The 12,215-nt window shown below is 46.9% G+C and overlaps 1 protein-coding gene across 2 annotated transcripts in view; it reads right to left on the reverse strand.

The window, feature by feature from the left end:
• LOC123374581 overlaps window positions 1-11,575 on the reverse strand; it is a 76,140-nt gene extending 64,565 nt beyond the window's left edge. For both annotated transcript variants that reach the window (XM_045024668.1, XM_045024666.1), the window contains exon 1: window positions 11,262-11,575. In XM_045024668.1, coding sequence (XP_044880603.1) covers window positions 11,262-11,310 — 49 coding nt within the window. In that variant the 5' untranslated portion in view covers window positions 11,311-11,575. The remainder of the gene's footprint in view (window positions 1-11,261) is intronic.
• Between the last annotated feature and the right edge of the window lie 640 nt (window positions 11,576-12,215).

Consider the following 12,215-nt stretch of genomic DNA (forward strand, 5'->3'; position numbering starts at 1 on the left):
TAAAATGCATTATTTGCCAAGGTCATTATCTCACATTGTCACTATCTTGAGAGGCCATTATCTTGGGGAGTTTCTGTACTAAACATTTTTATTATATTATAATTACTTTTTACATAAGAACATAAGAATGGCCATACTGGGTCAGACCAAAGGTCCATCTAGCCCAGTATCCTGTCTTCTGACAATTGCCAATGCCAGGCACTTCAAAGAGAATGAACAGGACAGGGAAATTATCGAGTGATTCATCCCCTGTTGTCCACCCCCAGCTTCTTGCGAACAAAGGCTATGGACACTCAGAGTCTTGCATTCCTGCCCATCCTGCTAATAGCCATTAATGAACCTATCCCCCAGGAACTTATCTAGCTCTTTTTTGAACCGTGTTATAGTTTTGGCCTTCACAACATCCTCTGGCAACAAGTTCCACAGGTTGACTGTGTATTGTGTGCTGTGTGAAGAAGTATTTCCTTTTGTTTGTTTTAAACTTGCTGCCTATTAATTTCATTGGGTGACCCCTACTTCTTGTGTTATCTGAAGGGGTAAATAACACTTCCTTATTCACTTTTTCCACCTCTATAATATCCCCTCTTTGTCGTCTCTTTTCCAAGCTGAAAAGTCCCAATCTTTTAAACCTTTCCTCATATTGAAGTTGTTTTATACCCCTAATCATTTTAGTTGCCCTTCTCTGTGTACCTTTTCCAACTCCAATATATCTTTTTTGAGATGGGGCAACCAGAACTGCGCACAGTATTCACGATGTGGGCGTACCATGGATTTATATAATAAAAGTGGAAGAGCTTGGTTTGCCAGACAGATCAGCAAACCAATGCTGACAACCTAGGTGAAAAGGCTGCAAAATACCAAGCCTTTGGACTGCATCAACATGCAGAAAACTTTATAAGCCAGTCACTGTCAAAGCCAATTTTAGAAGTACTTAATGAGGCTGTTAAGAATGCTAGAAACACAACACAGTTTATGCAGACAAACATGGCTGTCACATCATACTTTCTATTTAGGCAAGAGATACCACACACTACAAACTGGAGGTCAATGTTAAGTGCATTGTCACTTGTTAATCCTGAAGTTGGACACTGGTTCTGACCAAGAACAGCAAATGCTCACTATCTTTCTGCAAGAAACTTAACTGACTGGTTAGAAGCGTGTGATGTGACAGTGAAAGACTCAGCAGTTTAAAAAGTGAAGAACTCTCTCACCGCATTCAAAAAATTTGCATACGTGTCCAAGTAAATGGCCGTCAAGTATTAAGTCATTGTGTACATTATCTTGATGTCAGTGGTAGGCCAGTAGATGCATTTCTAGATGTTCAGGTTATAGAAGACACATCAGCTGCATCTGTGACAACCCACATCTTAGAAGAGTTAAATGCTTGTAGATTGAACCCCAAAGAGATGGCTGCTTGTGCATTTGATGAAGTTGCAAACTTCTCTGGAAAACAGTGGAGTACAAGCTTTGCTCAGAGAAAAGTGTAACCCTAATCTCTCCTATACACACTGCAGAGGCCATCTATTCACAATAGCACTAGTACAAGCTGCAGAATCTTCAAAAGACATTTTAAAAGCAATAAATTTAATTTCTTCATTATACTCTTTTTTTTTTCAGCAAGAGTCCAAAAGGACTGAACATCTTTTAAAGTTCAAATGAGTCCAACCTGGGAAAATCTGCAGGCTTTCTCATAAACGATCTGTGGCTGTTGTCTTAAAATTATTGCAAACATTATTATTGGCTCTGGAAAGTATCTACCGAGATGGGATGGATCTAAGTAGTGAGGCTGGTGTACTACTTTTGCTACTAAGTTCAGAGAAGACTTTTGCCAATCTCTCTCTTGTAAGTCTACTGTTGAAACCACTTGGGTCATTAAACAATGCCATCCAGGCATCTGCTACAACAGTAGTAGATCTTTGTCCAGCAATAGAAGCTACACTTGGATCAAGCAGAGAGATAGCCATTGAAAATGTACTGGAAGAAGCAAGGATTTCAGTTCAGAAGCTGACTAATTAAGGCACTTAATATTGACTCCTTAAGTGAAGAGAACAAATGCTTCTTGTCAAGCCAGCTGAAAAAGTACACTGATTTGATTCTTACAAATCTACAACAGCAACTTTTGGATTCTACTCAACCTTTACATAGCTATTACAGATGCCTGTCTCATAAAACACCGACAGTTGAGTGGAGAGTGAGGCACTACCAGCAATGGGGATGCTATGTAATCAGGACAGAATAAAGAATTTGAACACAGAGTGGAATATCATATGATGAACAAATGAAAATTTGACTTCAACTTCTTTATTATCACGACCCAAACTTTGAGCTATGTTTCCTGGAATGAAAGAAGTAGGAATTCATCTCTTGCTACTCCCAGGCATAACAGCTACAGCTGAGCATTCTTTTTCCTCATTGAATAGAATTTTGTGTTTGAAAAGGAGTCACCTTCCAAGTTCTGCCTGATCATGAGCATATCATGAAGGGCTGGAAGTATCAGATACATGAGAAGTCACCAAAGATGAACACACTGCATTCGAGAAGTTCATTAACAGAGTTGTGCAAAATTACAAGAAGAAACCAAGAAGGATGTAGATATAGTGCTTCATAGTAGGCTTGAGTAGCCAGCTTTAATTTGTGTGATGACTTTAAAACACAAGTTAAATCTAATAAAATGGTCGTGAAACATTTTTCAGATTTTACTATCATGCCATACAATCCACCTGCACCCTCACAGTCTCACCCCTCATCAGCCGTCACCCCTTCTGTATATTCAAACACCCCCCCCCCCTAATTTCAATTCCTGGGGAAAACACTGGGGGGATGGGGTTAGTGAAGGACGACAAAAATAATAAGGGAATTTTACATATGAGGTGTTAAGTTAACAACGTGTACAGCTTACAAGAGACTGAGAGAGTGAGGATTGTATACAAACACTTGAGAGGCAGTGACACTGGGGAAAGGGAGATGAAAAGTTTATAGGCATAGATAGATGGTAGAATAAAAGAGGAAATGGCTTCCTGAGTGGAAAACTCACATGAGATTTTTCAGCTGGCCAACTAGTTTCTTGGAGCAGGGCAATGGGTCTGTTGAGTTACAGACCCTTTAGCTGAAGCCATCAGTGCACAGCAGGAACCAATACTGCTCAGCTGGATTATCCTATTTATTACTGGAATAAACCCGAATTTATTGATTAATAGAGTCGTCGCTTTTAAAGTCAGAAGGGCCTAATCTAGTCTGAGCTCCACCATAGAACCTCACCCAAAAACTTCTGCATCAAGCCCATCACTCATTTATTTATTTAGATCTAAATAATAATGAAAAAGACTCCTAGGTGCCCTAGCACATCATTAACCCATACATGGAAATGCCAGAAGCATGACAGCTTCAACAGGGGCAACTAATATGATTAGGAGTATGGAACAGCTGCTATATGAAGAGAGATTAATAAGACTGGACTCTTCAGCTTGGAAAAGAGATGACTAAAGGGGGATATGATAGAGGTCTATAAAATCATGACACGTGTGGAGAAAGTAAATAAGGAAGTGTTATTTACTCCTTCTCATAACAAAAGAACTAGGGGTCACCAAATGAAATGAATAGGCAGCAGGTTTAAAACAAACAAAATGAAGTATTTTTTCACACAATATACAGTCAACCAGGGGATCTCCTTGCCAGAGGATATTATGAAGGCCAAGACTATAACAGGGTTCAAAAAAGAACTAGATTAATTCATGGAGGATAGGTCCATCAATGGCTATTAGCCAGGATGGGTAGGGATGGTGTCCCTAACCTCTGTTTGCCAGAAGCTGGAAATGGGCGACAGGGGATGGATCACTTGATGATTACCTGTTCTGTTCATTCCCTCTGGGGCACCCGGCATTGGCCACTGTCAGAACTAAGACAGGATACTGGCTAAATGGATCTTTGGTCTGATCCAGTATGGCCATTCTTATGTTCTTATGATGGGGGGTGGGGAGGACGGCACTGGAATAATCTGCCCAGATATGTCAGTGAGGCACCATTGCTGGAGGAACATAGAGGGAGCACATGAAGGACTAGGACAGATAAAACTCTTACTCTGTACTTGATGCCAGGGTTAGACAATCTGGAAGGTCTTTCTGATTTCCAGTCCTGTATGACTAAAGCTTCCTGAATTCACCATAAAATGAGAGGGGGAGCAGAGGCCTTTTCAAGGTTAAGAAATAGGAAATCAGTGCAAGCAAATGTTCTGTCTCCTTAACTGGGAATGCCATAGGGACCCTACAACTCCCTCCTCACAGCGCCATGGTTGCTCTACTTAAACATGCAGGTTAGCCATTAATGGACTCTGAAACCCATCTCCTATTACCGACAGACCTAGCTGTGCAGCGATATCTCCTCATTCAGTGTGTGACAGACTATACCCGTGGCAGGGCCATTTGGAGTTTGGCTTCAGGTCAAGAAAACACCAAAAAGTTTGAATGTGGTTATACTGAGGTAAGTTAGTGTAGACCGAACCTCAGCATGGTGTCTTACTTCAAAGAAGAGACAGACCCTCAGTTCTCATGAGTACAAAGGGGATTGTTGCAAATTGTCTTAAACTGCCTTTTGAGGGGGGTACCACCAGTATTACTACTGCTGCCTCGTCTGCTTCCCTGGGCCTGTTCCTTAAAAGGGATGGTTGTGATGGTAACAGAGATTGAGACTGGTGTATGCTAGAGAGTAGTTGGATCTGTCCATGCTTTTCTTCACAGCATTAAGGATTTTGAGGGCTTAAGCCAGAGTTAGTCAGCAGGACTGTGGGCCAAATCCAGACCTCGAGATGCTTTTGAACGGACCCCGAAATCTTTTTATTTACTTATTATTATAATTATTGTTATTTTTTTATTATTATTTTCACTGGAGTCTGGACCTTGACTATACCTTGACCAAGAAATTTGGATCTTGATAAAAACAAACTGACTATCCCTGGCTTAAGCCTTTTAGCTTTCTCCACTAGCCATCATTCTTTGCTCCTCACACACCCGTTCACTTTCTCTCACCCAGCAGCATCTAGCTGCTGACAGGTGCATTAGACATGCAGAGATGACACCAGCAGGCAGCAATGGAGAGGGTTGGGTTTCATTCTCTCTCCAAAGCTGCACTCATAGATGTGGCTTTATAGCCCTGCCACAGAACTTCCAAGAAACACAGCAAATTCTTGGCTGCTCTTAGCAGAGATGGGACCCAAATCAGGGTACTGAATCTGAATCACCACTATCCCCCAAGCCTTAGGGAAATTCACCCTGGGTGTGAGCTCTGTAGCTCACAGAAACTGACCAGGTTTCTCTTTCAATGCCCTGTGTGAGGGGTCTCTTTTCCTGCCCGGATCTCCTCCTACTCATGCACTGGAGACCATGTGGTGAGTGGCACTTCTATGGGGATTAGTAATATTCCCTTCTTGCAGAATTTGCTATGTTACAGTCACATGATAGTTTGGGGAAAGAAAATCTGGTTTATGGACAAATTACCCCCAGGCAAAAAAGTATAATTCACACAACATTGTAAGTGGCTACAATTCACACATTTTTCAGGTTTCTGGGTGGGGCTGGGATCCTACTCCCAGCAGTAACACCAGCATTTGCTCTAGAATCTCTTCAAGAAAGCTTTCTCTACCTTTGGGTAAACACATTCTAATCTACGCTGGCCTAGCAATGTGCTCCAGCAATCATAGAATCATAGAATATCAGGGTTGGAAGGGACCTCAGGAGGTCATCTAGTCCAACCCCCTGCTCAAAGCAGGACCAATTCCCAACTAAATCATCCCAGCCAGGGCTTTGTCAAGCCTGACCTTAAAAACCTCTAAGGAAGGAGATTCCACCACCTCCCTAGGTAACCCATTCCAGTGCTTCACCACTCTCTGAGTGAAAAAGTTTTTCCTAATATCCAACCTAAACCTCCCCCACTGCAACTTGAGACCATTACTCCTTGTTCTGTCATCTGCTAACACTGAAAACAGTCTAGATCCATCCTCTTTGGAACCCCTTTCAGGTAGTTGAAAGCAGCTATCAAATCCCCCCTCATTCTTCTCTTCTGCAGACTAAACAATCCCAGTTCCCTCAGCCTCTCCTCATAAGTCATGTGCTCCAGCCCCCTAATCATTTTTGTTGCCCTCCGCTGGACTCTTTCCAATTTTTCCACATCCTTCTTGTAGTGTGGGGCCCAAAACTGGACATAGTACTCCAGATGAGGCCTTACCAATGTTGAATAGAGGGGAATGATCACGTCCCTCGATCTGCTGGCAGTGCCCCTACTTATACAGCCCAAAATGCCGTTAGCCTTCTTGGCAACAAGGGCACACTGTTGATTCATATCCAGCTTCTGTAACCCCTAGGTCTTTCTCTGCAGAACTGCTGTCTAGCCATTCGGTCCCTAGTCTGTAGCAGTGCATGGGATTCTTCTGTCCTAAGTGCAGGACTCTGCACTTGTCCTTGTTGAACCTCATCAGATTTCTTTTGGCCCAGTCCTCCGATTTGTCTAGGTCCCTCTGTATCCTATCCCTACCCGCCAACGAATCTACCACTCCTTCCAGATTAGTGTCATCTGCAAACTTGCTGAGGGTGCAGTCCACGCCATCCTCCAGATCAGGGGTCGGCAACCTACGGCACATATACCAAAGGTGGCACACAAGTTGATTTTTGATGGCATGCGGAGCGGGCTGAGCCACTCAGCCCGCCGCCACTCTGGGGTTCCCGCTGCTGGCCCCTTGCCAGCTGGGGTCCTGCCGCCGGTCCCACTCAGCACCCACTTCTGGCCTGGAGGAAGGAACCCCAGGCTGGTAGCGGGCTGTGACCCCAGCTGGCAGGAGCCGGCACCTGAAACCCCAGAGCGGCGGCAGGCTGAGTGCCGCTCTGGGGTTCCCACTGCTGGCCCCTTGCCAGCTGGGGTCTCACCGCCAGTCCCACTCAGCACCCGCTGCTGGCCTGGGTGAAGGAACCCCAGGCTGGCAGCAGGCTGATATCCCGGCTGGCAGGAGCCAGTGGCCGAAACCCCAGAGCAAGGAGGGCTGAGCGGCTCAACCCGCTGCCGCTCTGGGGTTTCCACCGCCAGCTCCTGCCTGCCGGGGTCCCACCGCCGCTCCCACTCAGCACACGCTGCTGGCCTGGGTGAAGGAACCCCAGGCTGGCAGTGGGCTAAGACCCCGGCTGGCAGGAGCCGGCAGCTGAAACCCCAGAGCGTGGTGGGCGGAGATACTCAGCCCACTACCGAAACCCCAGAGCTGAGCGGGCTGACCCACTCAGCCCACCCCCGCTCTGGGGTTCCAGCTGCTGGCCAGCCGGGGTCCCTGCCGCATCCCCACTCACCTTGCTTCTGGTTGGAGTTCCACTCAGGACCCTTGCCAGAGAGGATCCAGGCCTCCGGCCCTGCTCAGCCCTACCAGCCGCTAGCTCCACTAACCTCAGCTGCTGATCTGGGGTTCCAGCTGGTTAACAACTGATCACTCAGAAGCCTGTACGCAGCTTAAAGTATCCAAATTCATGCCACCAGACATTGGAAAACTCAGCAAGGAAAAGCAAGGGCAAGGATCACACTAAACTAATAAGATCTGCATTTTAATTTTATTTTAAATAAAGCTTCTGAAACATTTTGAAAACCTTGTTTACTTTACATATAACAGTAGTTTGGTTATATATTATAGACTTATAGAGAGACCTTCTAAAAAACGTTAAAATGTATTACCAGCACGCGAAGACTTAAATTAGAGTGTATACATGAAGACTCAGCACACCACTGCTGAAAGGTTGCCGCCCCCTGCTCCAGATCTTTAATGAAGATATTGAACAAAACTGGCCCCAGGACCGACCCTTGGGGCACTCCGCTTGATACCAGCTGCCAACTAGACATGGAGCCATTGAACACTACCTGCTGAGCCTGACGATCTAACCAGCTTTCTATCCACCTTATCGTCCATTCATCCAGCCCATACTTTTTTAACTTGCCAGCAAGAATACTGTGGGAGACAGTATCAAAAGCTTTGCTAAAGTCAAGGAATAACACATCCACTGCTTTCCCCTCATCCACAAAGCCAGTTATCTCATCATAGAAGGCAATTAGGTTAGTCAGGCATGACTTGCCCTTGGTGAATCCATGCTGACTGTTCCTGATCACTTTCCTCTCCTCTAAGTGCTTCAGAATTGATTCCTTGAGGACCTGCTCCATAATTTTTCCTGAGACTGAGGTGAGGCTGACTGGCATGTAGTTCCCCGGATCCTCCTTCTTCCCTTTTTTAAAGATGGGCACTACATTAGCCTTTTTCCAGTCATCCAGGACCTCCCCCAATCGCCATGAGTTTTCAAAGATAATAGCCAATGTCTCTGCAATCACATCTGCCAACTCGTTTAGCACCCTCGGATGCAGCGCATCCAGCCCCATGGACTTGTGCTTGTCCAACTTTTCTAAATAGTCCTGAACCACTTCTTTCTCCACAGAGGGCTGGTCACCTCCTCCCCATGCCTTTCTGCCCAGTGAAGCAGTCTGGGAGCTGACCTTGTTCGTGAAGACAGAGGCAAAAAAAGCATTGTGTACATTAGTTTTTTCCACATCCTCTGTCACTAGGTTGCCTCCCTCATTCAGTAAGGGGCCCACACTTTCCTTGACCTTCTTCTTGTTGCTAACATATCTGAAGAAACCCTTCTTGTTACTCTTAACATCTCTTGCTAGCTGCAACTCCAAGTGTGATTTGGCCTTCCTGATTTCACTCCTGCATACCTCAGCAATATTTTTATACTCCTCTCTGGTCATTTGTCCAATCTCCCACTTCTTGTAAGCTTTTTTTTTGTGTTTAAGATCAGCAAGGATTTCACTGTTAAGCCAAGCTGGTTGCCTGCCATATTTATTATTCTTTCTACACCTTTGTTCCTGCAACCTCAATAAGGATTCTTTGAAATACAGCCAGCTCTCCTGGACTCCTTTCCCCATCATGTTATTTTCCCAGGGGATCCTGCCCATCAGTTCCCTGAGGGAGTCAAAGTCTGCTTTTCTGAAGTCCAGGGTCTGTATTTTGCTGCTCTCCTTTCTTCCTTGTGTCAGGATCCTGAACTTGACCATCTCATGGTCACTGCTTCCCAGGTTCCCATCCACTTTTGCTTCCCCTATTAATTCTTCCCTGTTTGTGAGCAGCAGGTCAAGAAGAGCTCTGCCCCTAGTTGGTTCCTCCAGAACTTGCACCAGGAAATTGTCCCCTACACTTCCCAAAAACTTCCTGGATCCTAGCTAGCAGATTTGCTCTAGGGAACTATTATCCACCAGTGCTTATGAGAGCAGCAGTCCTGACCACCCGCTGGGGTTCTAACTTGCATTAGGGCCAGTTTGGTCCCTGGCAGCCATCAGGATGGGAGAGCATCCCAGCCACCAGTGCCACAAGCAAGTGAGCAGCTACATTCTACATCAGCTGCAGCTAAGAGTCACTCATTGTTGAGTGCATTGGAGTAATCCAAAGTCCCAGAAGTTTGGCTCACTGTTATGGAGTGCATATGAGAGAGGAATGGAACCAGCTCTCAGGGAGTATAAGTCAGCCTAGGACTAGAGGTCACACTAGACTTACTAGCCTGCAGGAGTTTTTGTGCAACGCATACTTAAATCCAGGTAACCTATCTCCACAGCCACCTCTGTTTTTTTCCACTTCCTCAAACAATTTCATTATCTTTCATCTCTATTTTTAACAAGAGTTGGCTTTTGGTGCTGGTGAAAAGTGTTGCCTTATCAGTGGAATAGCTCAGCTACTATCAGCTCAATCTATTGACTTCAATGGAGCTATGCAGGTTTAGCCCAGAGTTTCCTGGTAAATGAGGCTGGAATAGTATTTCTGTCCCTGGCTCTTACTTGTGGATCTTGAAGATTACAAAATTCAGTAACAAATGTTGGGCAAACTCCATGCCACATCCATCACATCTGGACTCAGCTTCAGCCATGGCCATCTTACCTGAGTCCCAAAGCACTGTGAAATCAAGATAACTGCACCTTTTTTGTGTGAAGGTGACATAAAGCAGTGTCTAATTTACTATGGTACCCCAACTGTGTCCCCCAGTGTATGCCTAGCATACACTGAACAGAGGGGCTGAGAGAATAGACTCTTTTGGAATTCCCTACAAGTATGCTTGGAGCACACAAGCAATCAGGCAGTGCCACCCAGAGAAATACATAGTATTAGCGCCCAGTAGAGTAACTGGGGCCAGATTGTGATCGGAGTTACATTGCCACAAAACTCGTGGTACGTCAGTATAGTTACACCAGTGTAAATCCAGAGGAAGACAGTTTGGATTCTAGTCCTGTATTTTTATCCCCCTAGGCTGCTGTTTGTTTGGGGGTAGGGGGGGCTCTTTAGTCATCTGGAGTGATACAACCACCTTAATCACTCCCTGCATTTTAGTTCTAACATTAGTTACAAAACCCTGCCATAGACAGAAAGTTATTTCAGTTTGAGCTGCAAAGCGTCTGAACTCAACCATTTGCTTTTTTCTTTCTCCCCCTACTCCCTTGGAGTCCTAAAATGGCCAGTTTTTTTGTTTTTTTCCTGGGGAGGGGGGAAGGGGTGTCCACTAATTTTGTTCCAAGTTATCTTTTAAAGAAAAAAACTTCCCTCTAGTGCTGGCTCGTGTCCGGCCAGGGTTCACAAGCTCACGTTTCTACGACTGCGTTGGAAAGCCCTGAGCAAATGTTTGTCATGCAGGTGGTGCTGCGGCATGGCCCAGGCTTCACCTGGGCTGGGACAAAGCCAGTCACAAAGCCGCCGCCAGTGCAGCGTTTAATGGGGAACTAGATCTACAGCCAGAAGGTTTATTGTCATCAGCCACTCCCGGGCCGGGACCCTCTTTGTCGGGCCCGACTCTGTAGAAAGGTAAGTGAGAGGCTGGTGCTGGCTGTCAGGCAGCCTGACCCAAACCCAAACCCCGGTGCAGTCAGTGGCCAGGCTCGCACTGGCCCCGGGGCTGATGCAGTGCCGGCGGTTGAAGAGGCAGCCGGGGCGGGATATGTGCCTCTGGCTCTGCTCTCGGACCTGAGGACACGCCTGGAATTCGCTTCTTTTCGGACCATTCCGGCCAGGTGCTGAGCGCAATTGATCAGTGGGGCTCGCAGGCGCTCAGACCCGCTCCCCAATCTGCCTTTCACGGCCGCGTTGCTAGGCTACGCAGCCGCTGTCTCCGCCACAACCCCCACAGCCAGGCGCGCCCCGATCGGCTTTACCTCCGTGCCGCGGCCTCGCTCCGACCTCGGGGGCTGGTGCGGGGCAGACCCGGACTCACCTTGTCTCCAGGGCGCTCCCAGGGTGAAGCTCCTGTGCCAGCTGAACATCCCGGCCGCAAAGCTTCGCTCCTTCACTGACAGCTGGGAGCGGGGGCGCCAGCCCGGGGCATCCTGCCAGCGCTCTCGCCTCGCGTGGAGCCGCCACGGTTTGCTTTCAATTAAACCGGCCCCGGGCTGGTCCTGACTCCCGTCCCATCGCTGGGGCTGGGGCTGGGGCAGGACCCCCCTCGGGAGGGAGGGAGCGAAGAAACCCCTCCCCTTTGCAGAGCTCTGCAGGCTGCAGCTGAGCCCAGAGGAAATAACCCGAGTGGCAGCCGCAGCGGCAGCCGGGGCTGTTCTCGCCGAGGTTGCTGAACTGTATATGGGCGCGCAGCCAGCAGGGCCTGACATTCCACAGGCTGCTCCCTTTCCATCTCCCTGGGCTGATAAGCCAGTGACTGGAGGGGGTGATACCTTCCCTATCCGAGCACCCCCGGGACAGAAATGCCTGAGCGCTTGCATAAGGGCAACAAACAACCCACATCCCCAGTGGGTTTCGAAGAGGAGAGAGGGAGGGAAAGCATGGAATGTGATTTGGGTTTTTTCTCCACAGTGTGTTCCTGGGTAATACAGATCCCTGCCTTGATTTAACATGGCTACAGGACGCTATTAAGGGGGTGTGGGGGGGAGAACTAAATTAATTCCAGTTCCACTGGCTTCGATTGGAGAGTTCACTGCAAACCTTAGTGATCCAGTGTTTGTGGAATGATCCTAAAACTTCAAGGCGAGCTGAAGGGTTCAGGTCATAACCAAACAGTTATAGTGCTGATCTGTAGCTTTCCTGGAGAACTGCATAGCTGGGAGCAGGGCCCTGTGATTTGTACCTGACCAAAGCAGTATGTATAGGCCTAGTGTTGTCCATGTACATGTCTCAGACACTGGGTTAAGACAGTGCAAAACAAACCACAAAGAAA

The sequence above is a fragment of the Mauremys mutica genome, chromosome 7, assembly GCF_020497125.1.
Source record: "Mauremys mutica isolate MM-2020 ecotype Southern chromosome 7, ASM2049712v1, whole genome shotgun sequence".
Lineage (NCBI taxonomy): Eukaryota > Metazoa > Chordata > Testudines > Geoemydidae > Mauremys > Mauremys mutica.